At 37.2% G+C, this 19,181-nt stretch overlaps 1 protein-coding gene across 3 annotated transcripts in view; it reads left to right on the forward strand.

The window, feature by feature from the left end:
- The window catches only part of TBC1D9 (TBC1 domain family member 9), a 45,719-nt gene that overhangs the window by 17,349 nt on the left and 9,189 nt on the right, over nt 1–19,181 (forward strand). For all 3 annotated transcript variants that reach the window (XM_068188025.1, XM_068188027.1, XM_068188024.1), the window contains exons 3-15: nt 131–249; nt 1,892–2,120; nt 3,060–3,321; nt 4,472–4,679; nt 7,405–7,611; nt 9,076–9,246; nt 9,693–9,843; nt 11,362–11,576; nt 13,042–13,159; nt 14,096–14,381; nt 15,095–15,224; nt 17,707–17,805; nt 17,921–17,989. In XM_068188025.1, coding sequence (XP_068044126.1) covers nt 131–249; nt 1,892–2,120; nt 3,060–3,321; nt 4,472–4,679; nt 7,405–7,611; nt 9,076–9,246; nt 9,693–9,843; nt 11,362–11,576; nt 13,042–13,159; nt 14,096–14,381; nt 15,095–15,224; nt 17,707–17,805; nt 17,921–17,989 — 2,264 coding nt within the window. The remainder of the gene's footprint in view (nt 1–130; nt 250–1,891; nt 2,121–3,059; nt 3,322–4,471; nt 4,680–7,404; nt 7,612–9,075; nt 9,247–9,692; nt 9,844–11,361; nt 11,577–13,041; nt 13,160–14,095; nt 14,382–15,094; nt 15,225–17,706; nt 17,806–17,920; nt 17,990–19,181) is intronic.

Raw genomic sequence — 19,181 nt, forward strand, 5'->3', positions numbered from 1 at the left:
CTAGTGAAATATTGCATCTCTACTTACTGGAAAGTTTCCTTAGCATTTTTTGTTTGTGATTAAATGGACATTGACACTGGTGAATTATTTATTTTGTGAGTTTTTGTTGGTTTGTTTGTTTTTTATATAGGTTGCTCGAGGAAGGAAATCACTGAACACTGGGAATGGCTGGAACAGAATTTGTTGCAAACTCTTTCAATCTTTGAAAATGAGAATGACATAAATACATTTGTCAGAGGAAAAATACAGGTACTGTATTAATTACTACAAATGTTGTTAATGATAAATATGACTGGGGAAAGAAAAGTGATGTGAATTTGAAACAAATTGGAGCTGGTAGTCCCCAGGCTGCTCTGCCTTTTTGAAGGACTACCAGATGCTAAGTAGCAACACATGTGTAAAAATCAGGGAAACTGGGAATAGTGCATGTAGCTTACAGCAGTGTGATTTTTTTAAAAACCCATATAAATATGTAGGCAGGTCTTAAGGCATTGTAAGTTCTAAAATTAATTGCACTGTCTTAAACTTCGAGAGTTGTCTGTGCAACTGTTTTTCCATTGCAAGGCTTAATTTTAATTTTTTGAATGCACTCATGATGTCTCCTCCCCCTCTTCTGTGTAGTTAAATCCTGTAGTATTGGCATTTACACTTCATATAGGTGTTAAGGGTTGCTGGTTCATTGATTTGTTTTCTTAGTGGGAAGTGGGAGTGTTGGTTTTCTCAGAGTTTTGTTCTCTTTATAGGTCAGATAATGACTATACTGGCAAAAAGTACTTTTTTTGTACTAAGAATTATCTAAAAATACATATTTGTTCAAAGATTGTAAGAAAAACTGATGTATTTACTAGTCTGTGTTCAAAGTATTGGCTTTGTCTCATTTCTCTTTTAACATTTCATATAGTAAGTCAGCTCTCTTATGAATCCCACAGTTGCTTGTGTTTGCCCAGTGAATCAGGTGTGAGTGCTACAGATGATCATGGAAATATCTCATATGTGAAGACATCTGTGTTTTTAAATAGAATCCTTAAGGGAATTGTTACTTAGAGTTGGATGAATACTAAATGTGAACAATGGTTCTCTGTCTTATACTCTGCTCTTCATGTAAATATGGAGCAAGTTGAAGGCAAAAAGTCACAAAAAAGGCAAAAATTTAATAACTTTCATGTAAAAGGCAATAGAGATGATTGTAAAGGAGTTTGGGAAAATAAGCAAATGAAACAGAGCTTCAGTATAGAACAGAAGGAACCACAGTCTTTAAAAATACCAAAGAACATCTTTTCACCTCTTGCCTCTTGAAATTTTGTGAGGGTCATCTGTACCTGAAAGTGGGATTCTTTTTTTCCATCCTGTTAGTAAAGCTAATTGAAGATTTTTTTTTTTTTTCTTCTTTCTGCCCCTCCACCCCCTCCCCCTTCCCACCCTTGCTCTTCTATGCTTAAGGTTCAATAAGAGGGGTCATAGAAGTAATATAAAATTTTCCCTAAGGATCAACAGTTCCTTTTTTCCTTCCCTTCAGAAAAATTTCATGTGAAATCCTATGTCTGTCTCCCCAGGAAGGAAGAGGAAAATACTGCAGATTGTAGATACTTCATAGGGCTGTTAAAAGTATTTGAGTTAGGCTGGTTAATTTAAAACAAGGTTCTGGCAAGTGGTTGGTATTTGGTTGCTTTTGACTTAGGCACAGTAGGGAGTAAGGTCATCAGAAAGAAAGCCTTGAAAAAAGTAAATAACTACATAAACCAAAGAGTGAGCAGAAGAATAAGAGCTCTCTGAATGATTTCCTTGGCATTGCAATAACGGTTGTGCCCTGTGGCCTGGATAGCAGTGGGAATTGGGATATCTGATAGCCCATGGGCACTAACAGGATGTGTCCTTTTTTATTCCCTACCAGGGCATCATTGCTGAGTACAACAAGATCAATGGCATCAAAGAGGATGACGACACAGAAAAATTCAAGGAAGCCATAGTGAAGTTTCACAAGCTGTTTGGGATGCCAGAGGAAGAGAAATTAGTGAACTACTACTCCTGCAGTTACTGGAAGGGGAAGGTTCCCCGTCAGGGCTGGGTGTATCTCAGCATTAATCACCTTTGCTTTTACTCTTTTCTCATGGGCAGGGAAGGTATGTTTTCAGTGGAACGGTAATTTGTGCATCTAAAAATGGGTAGGAAATCTCCTGTAGGTTGTTACTTTTCACGTACTGATCACTGAGGGTACAAAAACACTACTGAGTAAAAGAGAAGCAGGGAACAATTCCCTGATTTGTCACACTGCTTAACTGTGTTCCCTTGTTTGTTTGATCTTTCTCAAAGTAGTTCTCTGTAAAACAGTACTTGGCATTGTCTAGGGACATGGTTCAGCTCAGGAGCTCTGCCCAAAAGGAAATAGGGACAAGATCACACCAGTTCTGGCTTTCTCTTCTGCTCTTAGACAATCCTCAACTACTAGTCTGGCAGACTTTGCAACCTTAAATGGTGCATCTACATTTGTTCAACACCAGAACATCAGAAAGGTTTCAGAGGAGACCCAGAATAAAGAACTGCATGCATAGTGTGGATGCAATCAGTCTGCTCTACAGGGAGTTAATTCAAAGTGTGGTGGAGGTGAACAAATCAGCAGTATTTGGTTGTGGGCAATCGATCAGTCCTGGGATTTAGCCCCTACTTTAAGGACACCACCTGTATTGGTGTTGGGAGAAAAGCTAAGGTTCTGTCGTGCCTGTAATATTTGAAACTTTTTACTGTATAAAAATAACACAAGCCTGTCTGATGTGCTTAGACTGTATTTCTTTGCTTCCGTAGGAAAAGAGGACATCAGAGTCTGAGCAAGTGCAGTGACAATGATAAGTCATGTTAGCTTACCTAGCTTTGTAAAGCTTGTGGTGTTCTGTAAATAAAGTAAATTATATTTAAACTCTTTAATCTCCTGTTTGTCAGGTGATAGCAGTTTGTCTGTACAAACTTGATCTAGTTATGCTGTGCTCCCAACTTGTCAGGATGCTAGAACAAGTCAGTTGAATGTTTTTATACTGAATCTTGTTTTTTTCTTTGCTCCTGTTCAGCAAAGTTAGTTATCCGTTGGGTTGATATCACTCAGCTTGAGAAAAATGCTACGCTGCTCTTCCCTGATATGATCAAAGTGAGCACAAGGTCAAGTGAACATTTCTTCTCAGTATTCCTTAATATCAGTGAGACATTTAAACTGATGGAACAGCTTGCCAATATAGCTATGCGGCAGCTTTTGGACAATGAAGGATTTGAACAAGACAGGTCATTACCCAAACTGAAAAAGAAATCCCCCAAAAAAGTATCTGCTCTAAAACGGTAGGTGGCATCAGCTCTTACTCATTCGTTCCTCCTCAGTCCTTTTACTTGCAGGATTTTGTCCAAAAGTTTTCTAATGTTGCAGCCATTTACTGTTGCTCCAAAAGGAATGATTGTTTCCAACAGTGGCAAAATGTGAATAATTATTTAAATATAATTACTTGGTATCTTGTTGAAATAGGAAATGGAAAACACTTGAATACAAGCATGTTGCAAAGATAAACTTTCTTGAGCCAAATGCTCATTTGTTCAGAAGCTCTTTAGTGTATCTCCTGACACTGGCCACATTTTAGTATCTGTTGTAAGGCCATTTTATGTCTGTATGGGAAGGTGATAAAGTGATTAATGTGTTATTAAGAACTGTGCCTAGCATTCATACTTGGTCTTATCACTGGAATTGAGAAATTAGAATCTAGATTATTAATTCTATCTGGAATATAGTTTAGGTAAAAGTGATAAAAAAATGGACATAAAAGTCTAAGGGATGAAATGTCATCTGGAAAATAGTACTTCTTTTATATCGCACTTCAGCGTGTTAGTTTCTTTTTAATTTTTCCTCTGTATGTCGTTCATGTTAGTATACAGAATTATACATAATTACAGAATTATAGCCAGTGCTTGATTATATTTCTCATTATTTAGTGACATGTGACATTCATTATTTAGTGACCTGTGACATTCATTATATCACTTTTGTTTGTCCTTATTGTTGAGTGCCTTGCACTGAGTGCATTATCAAGACTAAGTCTTGAAATTGTTACCAAACTCTAACCTTAAGGATTCCATAATGTTAATAAAAAAGCCTCAAAGAAGCATTTTTTATTACTATTAACAAAAAGTGGATTCACTGTATATATTCTCTGAAAGTGTGGCTGAATATGAAAAGCTCACTCCATCTTTCCTCTCTGAGAAGTAAGGATGAATGTCTGAGTCATTCATGGTAGCCTTTTTTTTTCATGTAGTTTTAGAACCCTCCAAAAGTGAAGACTATGTCTCCACTATATGTAAATTATTTCCAACTTTTTGCTGTACACTCCTTGCATAGCTGAGTTATATGTTACAGGTAACTTGCAATGATTTGCATAAAATACATCCTAAAATGTATTTTATATTCCCTAAACCAAGAAAATCTTCTTGTGGGTTTTTTTAGGGATCTTGATGCCAGAGCAAAGAGTGAGAGATACCGTGCATTGTTCCGACTTCCCAAGGATGAGAAATTAGATGGACACACAGACTGTACTCTTTGGACTCCTTTCAACAAAATGCATATTTTGGGTCAGATGTTTGTTTCTACAAACTACATTTGCTTTACTAGTAAAGAAGAGAACTTGTGCAGCCTTATTATCCCTCTTCGAGAGGTAAATATTTGTATTTTGGTGGGGTTTTTTTACTATTATTTATTTTTTTATTCTTTTTGGAGAAAAGCCTCTTTTCATTCTTTTAATCTCTTGTGAGCATGCCATACTGTTGTATTCTAAGTAATATTTAATGATTGTGTATCTTAGTTCACAGTTCCTACTACTAAAGCTCACACTGAGTTTTTTCCATCAGTTTTCATAACCTTTTGAGTTCTTCCTCTCTCATAATTTGTATTCTGATTTACAGCCCAATTTTACATTTTTTGTGCCTCATAGGGAAGAGTGGAGGGTGAAACTTCCTAGATTGATGAGTGGAAGTTCTGGTAAAGAATCTGTCAGATAAGATTTGCCTTTGTCAGATATAAAAAGATTCATAATCCTAAAGTTTTGAATTGCCTCTTCACACAGACTTGCAATTGTTTATTCCTGTATGTGGAAAATATTTTGTCAGTATTTTTCAAATTGGTGTGTTTCCCTTTTTAAAGCTGGTTACTTAAAGCAGATCATCAGTAAGAAGAGTTGTTTTGATGCAATAAAAAAAAAATTATGTTGGGGAGTTTTTTATGGCTGACTTGATTTGTGGGTTAATGGAAAATTGTGGTAAGTTTTGGAAGTAGTAGCAAAGCTGATGTAGTAGTAGCAAACCAAGGACAGTTTGGCTTTACTGAAGAACAATGGAATATTTCAAGGCACTGTTTACCCCTGCAAATCATTAAGAGTAAAACAGGTACTTGTTCAGAAACTTTGGAGTACAGCTTCTCAGCAGCTTGTTGCAACAACTTTGGTTATTTGGGATGAGGTTTTCAATTATGGTTGCACTGTTTGTCTGAAAATCAAAAGGAATGGCAATCCTGCAGGTAAAGTGGCAGAGGAGCAAAGTCTTCATTTAACAGGACCTCTTTTCCTGGATGCAGATTCAGCAACTGCTTTTGATAGCCACAGTCACAGCAGCATGGGATTCAGAGCAGCTCTAAAGCTTTAAGAGACAGGAGTAGCTGAAGGAGCAAGTGCTTCTGTTTGAACAGCTTCATGTCTCAGCACCAGCAAGGAGAACAGTAAACCAGGGAGTAGTGCCAGTCCTCAGAACATCTGATCAGTACCTTTAGTAATTAAAGGAAAGCTTTCTATTTAATTAAAGCTTTGGGTTAAACCTTAAGTTAATTCCAGTGTTCTGTAATATCCTGGAGGTGTTTTGACAGATAAGACAATAGCAAAGCATTGATTCAGAAATTATGGTGGGGAAAGATGTTTTTCAGTGGCTGACTGCACTCCTCACTGCATCTTCAGCAGGTGCCCTCTCCAAGACAAAGCACTTCAGATACATGTGTATCTCTATTGAATAGGAAATAAGTGGATATCAGCTCTCATTATAGCAGAGCTATAATTGAGCTTGTTTTAATAATGTCTGTCCTGTGCCTTTAGAATTTGTCTGTCTTGTGTGCTGATTGCTCTTGAAGAGCTTTTGAGTGGAACAGGAAACATAGGGAACACTTTTTAGCTAACTTTAATATGCTATTAGTGAAGTCCTTTAAGTTAACAAGTAACAAATAGATTCGTAGTTAACAGAGAAATAAAAGGAAATTGAGATAACAGAGAAGTGGTTTAGCCCCTGAGCGGTGCACTGCAGTCTTTAGGTCTTCAAGGAGAATGCATGAAAAATGGTTACCCTATCCATTTAGCTAGAGAGCTATTAATATTGTAGCACTCGTGTCTTACCATTGATTTCTGTTCTTAAAAGGGTTAAAGGAGCAAAAGTCAAAGTCCTAGGAAAATTAAATGTCTCACTTTCTATTCTGGAGGCAGAAAGTCAGTTTTCATTACCTAAGAAATAATCTAAAGTAATAAAAGCAGTGGTTAAAAGTATTTATAGTTATTATTTGTGTTTTGTTCAATGTATGAATTGCACAAACTTGGAAGATTGATATAAGGTAATAGTTGGTAATGTTTAGGACACACAACTGTTACATAATTCAACAGTGTATGTATGACTTATCCCTGAGATTTCTTTGTGTTAATGTGTTTTACCAAAACCTCAGGGAGCTCGTTCCCTGTCCTCAGGAGATTGTGGTATGGGTACTGTTTACAGGTTGGAGTTCAGTTAGATTAGTGACTCTATTCCTAACAACTGAAGGCCATAGAGAAGCCTCTACCTCACAGGGTTAGATATTTCCCTTTGTAAGGGAAGACATGGGGTTAATTTCCCTTTGTTGCAAGTTCCTGTGTACTGTGAAAATGCAGTTAAAATATCACTATGCAACTGTTTTCACAGTGTGCAACTATAGTACAGTTGTACAGGAGCATCATCTCAAAAATGGTTTATTCACGTGTATTGGCAGTAAAAAGTAGGTCACAGTTTCTGTGGCCTGTGCTGATGGTGTTAGGAAGCAGGAGAGGAAGTCCTAGAAGAAAGCTGATAGATTTGTATCCCGCAGATGAAATTCTGTTTTACTGATTCTTTTAAAATATGGTCTGAGGAAAATCAGCTAAGTAGTGCAGGGGAGTTTTGATGAAAAATGTATTGAAACCAGTTGTTTGAGGGATTACAGCCTTTGTCTTTCAGGCTTGTAAGCCCTTGTATGCAAACCATGTTTTCTGGCAAAGGGATGTCCGTAGGGATTTGATATAAGGGTGGAAGGAGCATGGGTTTTTGTATTTAAGATGTTTTCTTAGACCAAGGAGCTTGATTAACTAAAGATCTTAAGCTGTAGCAACTGTTTCTTCCTAGGTGACAATAGTGGAAAAGGCAGACAGCTCCAGTGTGTTGCCCAGCCCACTGTCAATCAGCACGAAAAACAGAATGACGTTCCTCTTTGCCAACTTGAAAGACAGAGACTTTCTTGTACAGAGGATCTCAGACTTTCTGCAACAAACCACTTCAAAAATATACTTGGATAAAAATATTTCTGGAAGCTATATCAGCTCAGATGATGAGGTATGTTAAGGAACATGAATAATTTTTTAGAAGAGGATTTTAACTGGTGTGGGGAGAGGAAACATCTTTAAGTTTTTGTGAAGCTAAACCTTTAGGCACAGAAATGTGACCTCTTTTGTGTTAATGCCTTCGAGCTGAAGTGTTCAAATTTGTCAGTTAGGATATCTATCTTTTTCATGTTAAACCTAAGAGAAATTGCATTGCTGAGGAAGAGCTACTCTAATTCTTGCTGTCACATTCTGAAATTACCATGTATCTTGCTGGAAAGTGTCATAGTTAATTAACTGATTAATTGAATAGTACTTTTAATATCTATTTACTTGTCCAACTCAAATGTAATTCTGCAATTTTAATAATTTGAAGAAATTATCAGTTGGCAGGAAACTCCTTTTATTCAAGACTTTAGCTGCTAAATCCCATCTTTTGATTCTTCTGAAAACAATGACTGAACTGAGCAGGTTTACATATGCATTGCTAATGAACTTTGGAACATTTGTCCTTACAGGAAAAAGCCAGTCTTGTCCTGAACATCAAATGACCCTATTCTGAACCACTTCCTTGTATGTGTGCGCAAAGTAAATGGTTCTTAAAAGTTATGATTAGATACACTTTTCTTAGGCACTTTGAATGTCAAGCCTTCTGCTGAATTCCAGCTTTTATGTATGAAATAAGGATGCTTCATATAACAACCTTATCAGTTCTGTTAAACCCAGCAAAGTATAGTAATTCAGATCTCAAAGCAGAAGAGGCTTTTGTGGTATATCATTTTAGTATTCTGTAGGTAGATCTCACATTCCCAGTCTGTCCTAAGCCATACCTTAGTACTGTCCTGAGGAGCCCTACCCTGTTGGCCATGTGTGTCTTAAAAGAACTTTTCTACTTGCTTTGTTGATGGCGAGGTATAATTACTGTGTTGTTGTGTACCAGAGCATGTAGGTGTGTATAGTGCTGGAACTTTTGCTGTAAATGGATCTAAGTATTCTACCTACTGAATTATAAACACAAATTAATTGTAAGCATTACTACAATTTGTAATATGACTACACATCTAGATGTGCGTGACTGACTTGCAATTTCAGGCATTTGATGTGAACTGCTCCATGAGATTTTACTGTGATGCAGTTTCAAAGCTGTTTGAGAAGTCAGGAAATACTTCAAAATACTTTTCTTCCAAATCACAATCTAGCAGTCCTGTGATGTTGACAGATCAAGGGTGCTGGTTCAATTGCCCAGGGCTACTTAGGGTTAACATTACCCTAGCAATTCTAGTTCTAGAGTTTGGTTGTGTTTCAGGAGAGCTGTTGAGAAACTGGAAGATATTTCATTATTCTCTACTGGTCTAATTTTTGCTGGCTTATGTTTTTGTTAATCATTAGCATGTATAAATTTTGAAGTAAAGTGAAGTAAAATGTCCAGACACTGGCTCATCTTTATGCCTGCATTGCTTGTGACTGCTTTCTACAGGTGTTTACAAGGTCAAGTAGTTTGATTTCTGCCAGCCCTCACAAAAGCCTGAGCTCTGAGTCGGAGGGAGAGCGACAATTCAACCTCAATGATAATGGTATTCCAACAGCAACTCAAGCTTTAATGACAATGTATCGGCGCAGGTCACCTGAGGAGTTCAACCCTAAACTGGTAAAATACACCTCTGAGTGCTCCACCTGACTAAACAGGCTGTTAAATTATGTTTGCCTTAAAACCCATGTTGCTGACCAAGAAGAGTTTCATTTGCCAGACTTTTAAGAAGAGGCAGTATTTTTCACAGAAGTAAAGGCTTGAACATGTTGTTGTTTTATCAATGCAAATAACTTCACTACATAAAAGCAAAGTTTGATGTAATTCAAGGAGAGTTTGTATTCCTGCTTTTAAGTATAACTACTTCTCTTAACAGCAAGGTCTACTGGCATAGAAACTAGGGAATGGGAGGAGGCAGCCCATTAAGAAGGTAACTGGACTGTAGCCAAGTTATTTCTTGCTCACTTGATTAGGATATTGCAGGCTTTTTAGCACTCAAGATTTTAGTGGGTCAGAGTGTTAGAAAGAGAAGATGCATCTTTATACATGCCTTTCTTTGCTTTTAGGCCAAGGAGTTCCTGAAGGAACAGGCCTGGAAGATTCACTTTGCTGAATATGGCCAAGGGGTCTGTATGTATCGTACAGAGAAAACAAGAGACCTTGTGCTAAAGGGCATTCCAGAAAGCATGAGAGGGGAACTTTGGCTGCTCTTTTCGGGTAGGTTTTCGTTTGAATGTGTCTGTGAGATATAAGCAAAAGCATGAGGGAAGAAAGGATTTCAAAGGTGATTAAAGGTGCACATAATAAGTGTCTGAAAATATTTGGAGTAAGTAAGGCTGTGATTGTTAGCGGACACCAGACAAGTTTAGACAAGATTTATGTTCAGACTGGCAAATACCCGTTCTCAAACGGGCTCTCATAATTAAGGAAGAACACATAAAAAGCAGAACATGCATTCAGTAACCAGAAGTCAGTCGTTTAGGGACCTTCTAGATGTTTAGCGACCACCAGCAAGCCTAATTCCCATTTATTGGGATTTGTGGATCCATTTGAGCTTTTGGCCTTCACAGCAATTGTTGCAAGGAATTCCAAAGTTCAGGCATGTTGCATGGAACCACAGTTTTTTTTGTTGTTGTTGTTGATATAAAAAAAAAGCTACTCTAACATGTCATTAAGGTGCTTCCTGTGAAAAAATGGTGAGAAAATATTTATCTGGGGTTCTGTGCCATAAAGGATTCTCTCTATATGTGTCCACTTAAAGTGGGGTTTTTTTTGAAGGTGAAGAATTTTGTTACTAATTATATGGAAATCAATCTACCTCAAGCATTCTTCATAACCTATCACCATATGCCTTCTTTAGCTCTACCCTTCTCAAGTTACCACAGCTACCCACACCACTTATGATATGAGCACGAGGGCCTTTTATCTGGTGACCTAATGATGCTTTCAAGTTTGTTTTCTATTTCTTCCCTAGTAATACATAGTCATGTACATTATCTCTTTGCTGCCGGGCAGAAAGAAATGTTTCCAGAAGATACACACAGGAATGCAGGGCTCTATTTTGTGTCCTATTAACAGCTAGTTTGGACTGATTTTCACTGTGTGGCTATAACTCATACTTTCTATGTAGATTACTTTGTGCTACTGACACTTGATTTTCATTTCCAGAGAAGTTGTAAAGTCAGTAGTGAAATCTCATAGCAACTCTGTGAGCATGTAGTGGTATCCCTAAGGCTGAGTGCCCAGCCCAGGATGACAGAATCATTTTCAGAAGTAGGAATAGAGCTCTTGAGTTTTTGTGTCTTGCTTTTGGCTGACATCATACTCTCTGCAACCAAACATTAATCTACTCTGTTTGCAGGGCGAGTAGCTTTCTCAGAGACAAGTTTTGAGTTATTTAGGATAACCAAACCCACAGCCAGCTGCAGAGGGAGCTCATGATACCATGTGACTGCCCAGTTGGTTTGTTCTTCACGCCTCCTGTTTTGTTCTGGCTGAGAGGAATTTTAACCTCATTATAAAAATGCCTGTAGAGAAGACAGGAAGGAGTGATAATCACCAAAGCACATACTTTTTAATTTTTTAATCACCTTTAAAGAAATAATATTTTCATATTTGCTTTCAAAGTTCTTGCTGACACTCAGAATGGAAGGGGAGAAGATTATCATGTTGGAATACTGTACCTGCTAAACCTTCCATTTTCTCCTGGTTTTAATACTGTTCTCCTACTCCTAGGAGCCATTAATGAAATGACCACTCATCCTGGCTATTATGAGGACCTAGTGGAGAAATCAATGGGAAAATACAATCTTGCTACAGAAGAAATAGAGAGGGATCTGCACCGCTCCCTTCCAGAGCACCCTGCATTCCAGAATGAGATGGGTATTGCTGCTTTAAGGAGAGTCTTGACAGCTTATGCTTTCAGAAATCCAAACATAGGATATTGTCAGGTAATTGAAATACCCTGCACTCCTTCGGCTTCTGGAATTCCAGTTCTTTCCTTGCAGTCCTGTTTCTTCAGTCATGCACGTGAGGTTTCAGGGGTGTGAAGCACACTGAGGTGTGGATGGTGCTGCGAGCTCACACCTCAGTGCTGCAGAGAGGCAGGAATGCTGAGGCCAGAGAGATGGCATACAAGGACCTGCTCCAATAGCAGTATTAGCAGCACACGTTGAGAGATATTTACTCCTGTAAGCATAATTTCCGCTCATAAATCTAGAAACTGACCAGATGATAACAGAGCTGTCTACAGAAAATAACAAAGGACCCTGAAGAAAGGTTATTTTCATATTAACAAAAAAATCCCTCAAAACTAAACCACTTTGTGTTCAGCCCTAAATTTTTATCTATTTTTATCTGTCCATCTTATAATTAATTATTATTCAATGTATTAGTTATAACCCTCCAGAACCTCCTTTCCTCTTTCAATGATGGTGTGCCATATCATTCAAAGCAATGAAAAGAAACAAAACCAGAAAACAACCAAAAAACCAAGCAAAAAACCCCCAAACACTTTGCAAAAAATAAAGCATCCTAGGAGATATCACTGTGAGTCCCAACCATATATCTGTGGAGTTAATGCTGACCCCAGTGCATGGTTTTGAGGTTCTTATGCCCATAATTCAAGTCACTTTAGTTTCTGGTCCTAAATCATTCTTTCTTACTATATAATTTTGGTTTATCACCCAGGCCTTTTTTGCCTTCCTACATACTTTTACAAACAAGAAACGTAAATTCATTAGTATTAAGAAGCTTGATTAATATCTGACTATTAAGTCTTCCAGATGCAACTTGAGTAAGTGCAAGCAGTTCTAACAGATACCATCATAAATTATTTAATAACACATGTGGTACTAAGTAATAGCTACAACATTTGTAAAGATTATTTAACAGAGGAGCAGCAGAAAGACATTTCAATTCTGGTCCCTAAAGCTGTCACAGTAATTAATAACCTTGAGATTTGGTTCAGCTACAGTGAGAATTCAGGCACATCACTAGTGCTGTGGGAGGTGTTTTGGCTGCACTAGACCCAGATTCCCCAAGAGCACCTATGGCAAAGTATCAGTAGCAGTGTAACACATGCTTGGAGACCTGAGTCAGCTCTTGGATTAGGAAGAAAAATCTTGATTTCTTAAAAAAAAAAAAACTGCAACACAAAACAAACTGACCTAAAAATAACCCACCAAAAAGCCCCAGTGAAATGACAACAACAAAACTAAAGAAAAACTTTACAGTTTTCTGTGATTTGAGGCTTTCTCAAACCTTTCTTTGAGCACTGGGGAAACACTGCTGTTTTTACAGGGAAGTACTTGAACAGTTTGGGATCTGCAGGGAGCGATGTAGCTAATTTCCTAACCATTTTTCTACCCAGGCACAGTGCTAGATATTGAATAATTCTATTTCCCTTTCTTTTAGGCTATGAATATTGTCACTTCAGTGCTCCTCCTTTATGCAAAAGAGGAGGAAGCTTTCTGGCTGCTGGTGGCTCTGTGTGAGCGTATGCTGCCTGACTACTACAACACTAGAGTCGTTGGTATGCTGTGGGGACATTTTTGAAATGACAGTACAAAAACTAACCAAATTAACTGGTGTTATTTGTACTGAAACAAATATATGGGTTGATGCATCTGTGCATGCTAGTGATGAGACAGCTTGCTCAGGAGAATAAAAGCAATTTCCTAAAGAGATAATGTTATGGTTAATAGTTTATCACCTACTTAGGATCAGATGGCATTCTAAAGTGGGATTAAGCAAAGCAGATTTTTAAGAAAAGATGGGAGGCTAAAATTTGAGTTTTAAATGATCCAGTTTGCTGATTAAGGTAAGATGGAAACAGGAGCTTTAGCAGTTTTCAGTAAAAGTCTTTGTGTCTTTGTGCCTGTGCCTCTGATATGAAAGGGCACAAATATCAGAAAGCTGTTTTTGGCAGATGAGCTTCCTTGTTAATGTCGAAGAGAGTGACTTCAATTTATCATGGAATCTGTTTTTACTATATCTCACAAATACTTGAGATACTCAGCCTTAGAATTATTCTTCCCGTCCTTGTTAAACCACTGATGTTATGGCATGGGAATGTACAATACGGGTTCTCTTGAAGTAAATCTAAACCCTCACAGTCACCCTGGCCTCATTCAACAGGTGATGCTGAGGTCTTACTCCAATTAGTAATGGTAATATCAAGCCACTATTTAACTTCTGCTGGTGCTAGACCAAATTACTCCTTTTTTATTTATTATGGAGTATATAATTAAAACAGAAAAAAGCTTATTACAGTTCAATACGTATGTATAGCTCAATAGTGTCATTGAGTCTGTTACTCGTATGAAAGTGAGAGGATGTGCATTAGCACCATGCAAAATATTCTTAGGTTTTTATTTATATACATAGAATATATAGAATTTTTTTCCTACCCTAAATGGCAATATATCAGTTGCTCCTGAATTAATTCAACCTTATTTATCTTCAACAGGAGCATTGGTGGATCAGGGAGTCTTTGAAGAGTTGGCTCGTGACTACATTCCACAGCTTTATGACTGCATGCAGGACTTGGGTGTAATCTCCACCATCTCCCTGTCCTGGTTCCTCACTCTTTTCCTCAGTGTAATGCCATTTGAAAGTGCAGTGGTAGTTGTGGATTGTTTCTTCTGTGAAGGAATAAAGGTGATATTTCAGTTAGCACTCGCTGTCCTCGAAGCTAATGTGGACAAGTTGCTTAACTGTAAAGATGATGGAGAAGCCATGACAGTCTTGGGAAGGTATTTATTACCGAAAATTAAGTATCTTCGTGTTTGTTTGTTATTTCTTTTTTGCTTTCTTTTCTGATTTGTATTTTATGTTGAAATACTAAATTTAAACCAGTACCATATATGTAAGTCTTTTACATGCTTGTAGTAGTCTCCTTTCATCCACATAAGGTACTTCTTCTGTTATTTTAAAATAATGCTAAGTGACCAACAAGATACAAATTCTTCTTTCAAGACATTCAAGTAAACTTCCCAAACCTAGCTATAGAAATTTAACTTGATTCATTATTTTAGTGGATTACATGAGTTTTGTTACTTCAGCCTGCTACCTTTTAAATGTTATTAAGAAAAAGCCTTGATGTCAAGGAAAATTCTTTTGGGAATAAACTAAGTTGTACTAAGAAGAATTAGGTAGGATCTTGAGCAAATAGATTTCAGTGAAAAAGGTTGATAATAGATGGAGTGGCTTGAGTCATTTCATTGGAACTAATGCTGCTGAGTGTAACCTCTGATTTTCTTGAGCTCGGTAGCAGTGTTTAGTTTTCAAGATGCTTCTGGAACTTCGGGTTTTTTTCATAATATAACCTTAACTCTTCCTAGAGAATGGCTTGATCACTTTTACATGTAATAATCAATATGTAACCTGTGTGCTGTTAACCCTCAGATGGGAGGGCATACTAATTTATCTTGGGTTTCTCATTTCTTTATTTTTTTTTCCCCACCAGATATTTGGACAGCGTAACTAATAAGGACAGCACTCTTCCTCCCATTCCTCATCTTCACTCCCTGCTCAGTGATGATGTAGAGCCGTATCCTGAGGTGGATATCTTCAGGCTTATCAGGTCTTCCTATGAGGTAGGATAAGATTTCTTAACAGGAACTTGCTAACTAACTCAACTACTGCTTCACAGAGGAATTTGATACTCTAATTTAGCTTTGCTTGAAACAGAAGGAACATAAAAGAAATGCAGACTCATCTGAGAAGCCTGAAATGGAGCAAGGAAGAGGAGTTAGGCTTTCTTCTTCTTTTAATTGGAGCTGTTTTCATAAGAGAAGTCTGAGGCCTCAAAGAAGAGCAGCCCACAACCAAAAAGTGATTTACAAACAAAAGGCTGAACTTTTAATTTGGAAGGAGTTAATCTTCGCTTAAGCTTTTTTGTGCTTTTCCAAACTGAAATAGTAGTTAAATCTGTATGATTTCAGAAGACCTTTCTATTATCAGTGAAACTTTGTTTCTTTTGCCTTTTATTTTCTGAAAAGTGCTGATTGTGACCATGGGCCACTATATTCTCTACTATCACCAAAGCTAAAAAAAATGCAAGTGAAATGAGCTGGTAATAACTAATATCTATTAAAAGACAGGACAAAGCCTGCAAAACCAACTAAAATCTGCAGACTGTTTTAAATTGTCCTTAAATTAAAAAAGAAAAGCCATCACTTAAAATATCTCTGATGGTTACACTGGCATACCCATACTTTATAAAAATTAAGGAAAAACTGTATAGATTTTTTTCTCTTTAATTTCCATTATTCCCTTCCATTGATATGGAATCGATTTATACTTAGCAATAGCACAGCTTTCTCAAAAGCACTTCCTATGCCCCTAAATTCCCCTTGCTTTAACATACCACATTTAATAAGGAAGTAGGCAGTCTTTAGTGTATTCTGTGCTGAAGGGAAAGGTGTATCAGGGTAGAGGGGTGTTTGGTAGGTGTCAGAATGGCCAGGAAGGTATTTATGTGAAGTTGTGTTTCCCTTGCATTTTCCCATTTTCCTCACCGTGAAGATTGCTTGCATTGGCTTAACTGCTCTAAAATGAATAACCTGACTCCACGCAGAGCTAGTTTGTCTTTCTGGGGCTTTGGAAGCACAGAACCTTGTGCGTCCTTCTAGGTAAATAACCAACTGCATTTCAGTAAATTAGGCAAAATAAGTAGCATGGGGAGTGAGGAAGTGCTTTCCAACACTTCACTTGTGTGCACAGTGGTATCTGGATCTTGGCCATTTTAACTAAAGAGCTGACACTGAAAGGTCTGTGCTGTGGAAAGGTTTGATACAATTTTGACCTTGAACAGGTGACATCCTTCCAGCAACTCCTTTTACAATTTGAAATTTAGCATGGACAAAGGACCATTCCCAGAAGGTAATCATCTGCAACCTTCCTTTTTTGTAGATTACATGAGTTTTAGTTTCATGGATGTGAACAGACCTTCTTATTTGGCCCCCAGACCAGTGAATAAACACTGACTACTGGAATAGGTGTGGCCTCAGAGCCACGAAAGATCTGTCTTTCACAAGGTTTTGTGACCTCTGTGATGCCTGATATTCATGAATGTTTATCTACATTCCATTTTTGTCAAAAGACTTCTTTATTTGAAACATGCTCACAAATGAAGCATCTTTTTACTCCCGTGGTACATGATGAAGGTGAATACCTTTATAGATAAATGCAGCTTTAGCATTAATTTCATTTTACAAGAATGAGCCAGCATATTATGACCTGCTTATGTAGATACACTTGCACTGGAAATATAAATCCATCTTGTATGAAAGTGTGTCCTGCCATCCCTTTATGCTTTGCATATGGTGTAGTTGATGTATGGCATTGTTGTTCCTGCTGGTCATCTGTGCATTCCTAAGTGTGTGGATTTTGGATGGCAAGAAACTTCTGTTTATAATACTTCTACAAAAATGAATCTTAGGGATTAGGCATTCCTCTGCATATGAAAACATGGAATATGATTCCTAGTGGGTTTTTTCCCCTATGATGCTTTTGTAGTATGTGCAGCTGCTCCCAGACACTGTTACGTGCATTATGGAAAAAACTTCTGAAAATAAGACTTGGGTATTAAAGAAAATATTTTCCTAATGGAAATTGCATTCTTGCTACTTTGCTTCAGATCCTCAGAATGTAAGGACTGCCGTACTGTCTCTGCCATTAGAGATCCAGTTAGTTTAATATTCTCTTTCTGTTGTGATTATGAGACATTCCAGGACAAGCTGAAATATAACTCCACAGTAGGACTTATGAAACAATCTATTCACAGAGATTTGCCAAGCAAGAAGTTTCTACATACTGAGATTACAGTTTGAAATGAGAGAGTTTGAAATTGAATAAAGACCTTTCAAATTAAAATAAGTGCTTGGGAAAAATAAAATCTAGTGATATATTCCTAGAGTCTTTGTAATTTTGTAATGTGTTTGAAAAATGCGTTAACAGCAGTTTCATTTGTGGTACATCATGTAATTAAATTTATTTTTCTAAGACATTAAAGGCAAGCTGAATATTCTGAATATGAACACACAGACGATCATGTGCTACTTTTTCTCTTTCAAGAAATTTGGAAGTATCCGGGCAGATTTAATTGAACAAATGAGATTCAAACAAAGACTGAAAGTCATCCAAACCCTCGAAGATACTACAAAGCGCAATGTGGTCAGTACTGAAATAATGTTCTTTACAAATAACAAGTTCAGTCATTTTCTGAAGCTTAGCTTTTCAGTGGAACATGGATTTCAAATCTGTAACTGCTAATGTTGTGTTTCAAAAGGTACGAACTATTGTGACAGAGACTTCTTTTACTGTCGATGAACTGGAGGAACTCTATGCGCTTTTCAAGGTAAAGCTAAGTGAAGATAAGATCATGTGCCTCCAGGAAGTGTAAATGTTCATTTTTGATGTGGGACTCTTGACCGGGTCAAGTCCGTCAGTTATTGTTGGGTATCTGGATACCAACTTGAATTAGCTGCTGTATTATTGATATACAAAAAAACCCTAAACTCAAGCAGTTTTTAAAACATCAGGAAAGGTTTAGTTTGCTAATTGATTTGTCCATGGAAAAAATTATATACTGGTAAAAAAATTAAATTAAAAATGGATAGAGGCTTTTGATCAGTCATTAGAAACTAAACATATGTGTCTCTCTACCTGACCCAAATTTTGGAATTTATCACAATTCTATTATCTCAGCCAGTTAATACTTTTGTATAGCAGTAGCTGGTTTTTGCCATTGTTGATGCTGTAATGCATTAAATGGGAATTTAATGCCACAAAGTGATGTGTCTTCGTCATTTGGTTGTACAGCAGTGCCATTAGATTCACAAATTTAAAGGTGAGCATTTAAATGTTTTAGCTCCACCTTTATGCACAATGTCTTAAAAAATTACTTTCTTCTGTTTTGTTACAAGAAGGGTTGTTTTTTTTTAATATGATGAAGAATTATATCCTGTTAATTTCCTCTCTGTAACAACAAGTTGAAGTTGTCCGAATCCTGCAGTGCCTTCTTTCAGTCTTCCATGAAATCAGTAAGACCAAGCCAAACAGTCCTCCCTGGGTGATCCCTGTGCAGTGCTAGGCTCTTTTTCTCTAAGCTTCTGAATTGTTTTGAATTAGATTCTGGCAAAATCAGCTCCAGAACCTCCGCTGACTTCTGTAAAACTGAAAGAACAGTACATTTTTCAGTATTTTTGAGAATCTACAAAAAATATTTCAAATAAACAGCTATTTGAAATATTATTAAAGATTAAATAAAGATTTCATGAACCTTCTGACTTGGCTGCATGATGAGGGTGCAGAGGGTGACTAAGCACAACAAGCCTGTGAAGTCACAGCTCTGGATTTCATGTTTCATCTGCCTGGAAGGCAGAAAAAGTTTTGCTTTATATTTTTTTTTTTTTTTTAGTAGAGGGATGCTTTTTTATGCTGGTTAGAGGAGAAAGCCCTTCCAGGAGTGGAAGGGCTGGATAAATTGAAATGCACCTGTTATCTTGCATTGTTTTAAGAATGCATGTGGAAGAGTTGTTTGGATTTTT

Source organism: Anomalospiza imberbis, chromosome 4, assembly GCF_031753505.1.
Source record: "Anomalospiza imberbis isolate Cuckoo-Finch-1a 21T00152 chromosome 4, ASM3175350v1, whole genome shotgun sequence".
In the NCBI taxonomy this organism is placed as follows: domain Eukaryota; kingdom Metazoa; phylum Chordata; class Aves; order Passeriformes; family Viduidae; genus Anomalospiza; species Anomalospiza imberbis.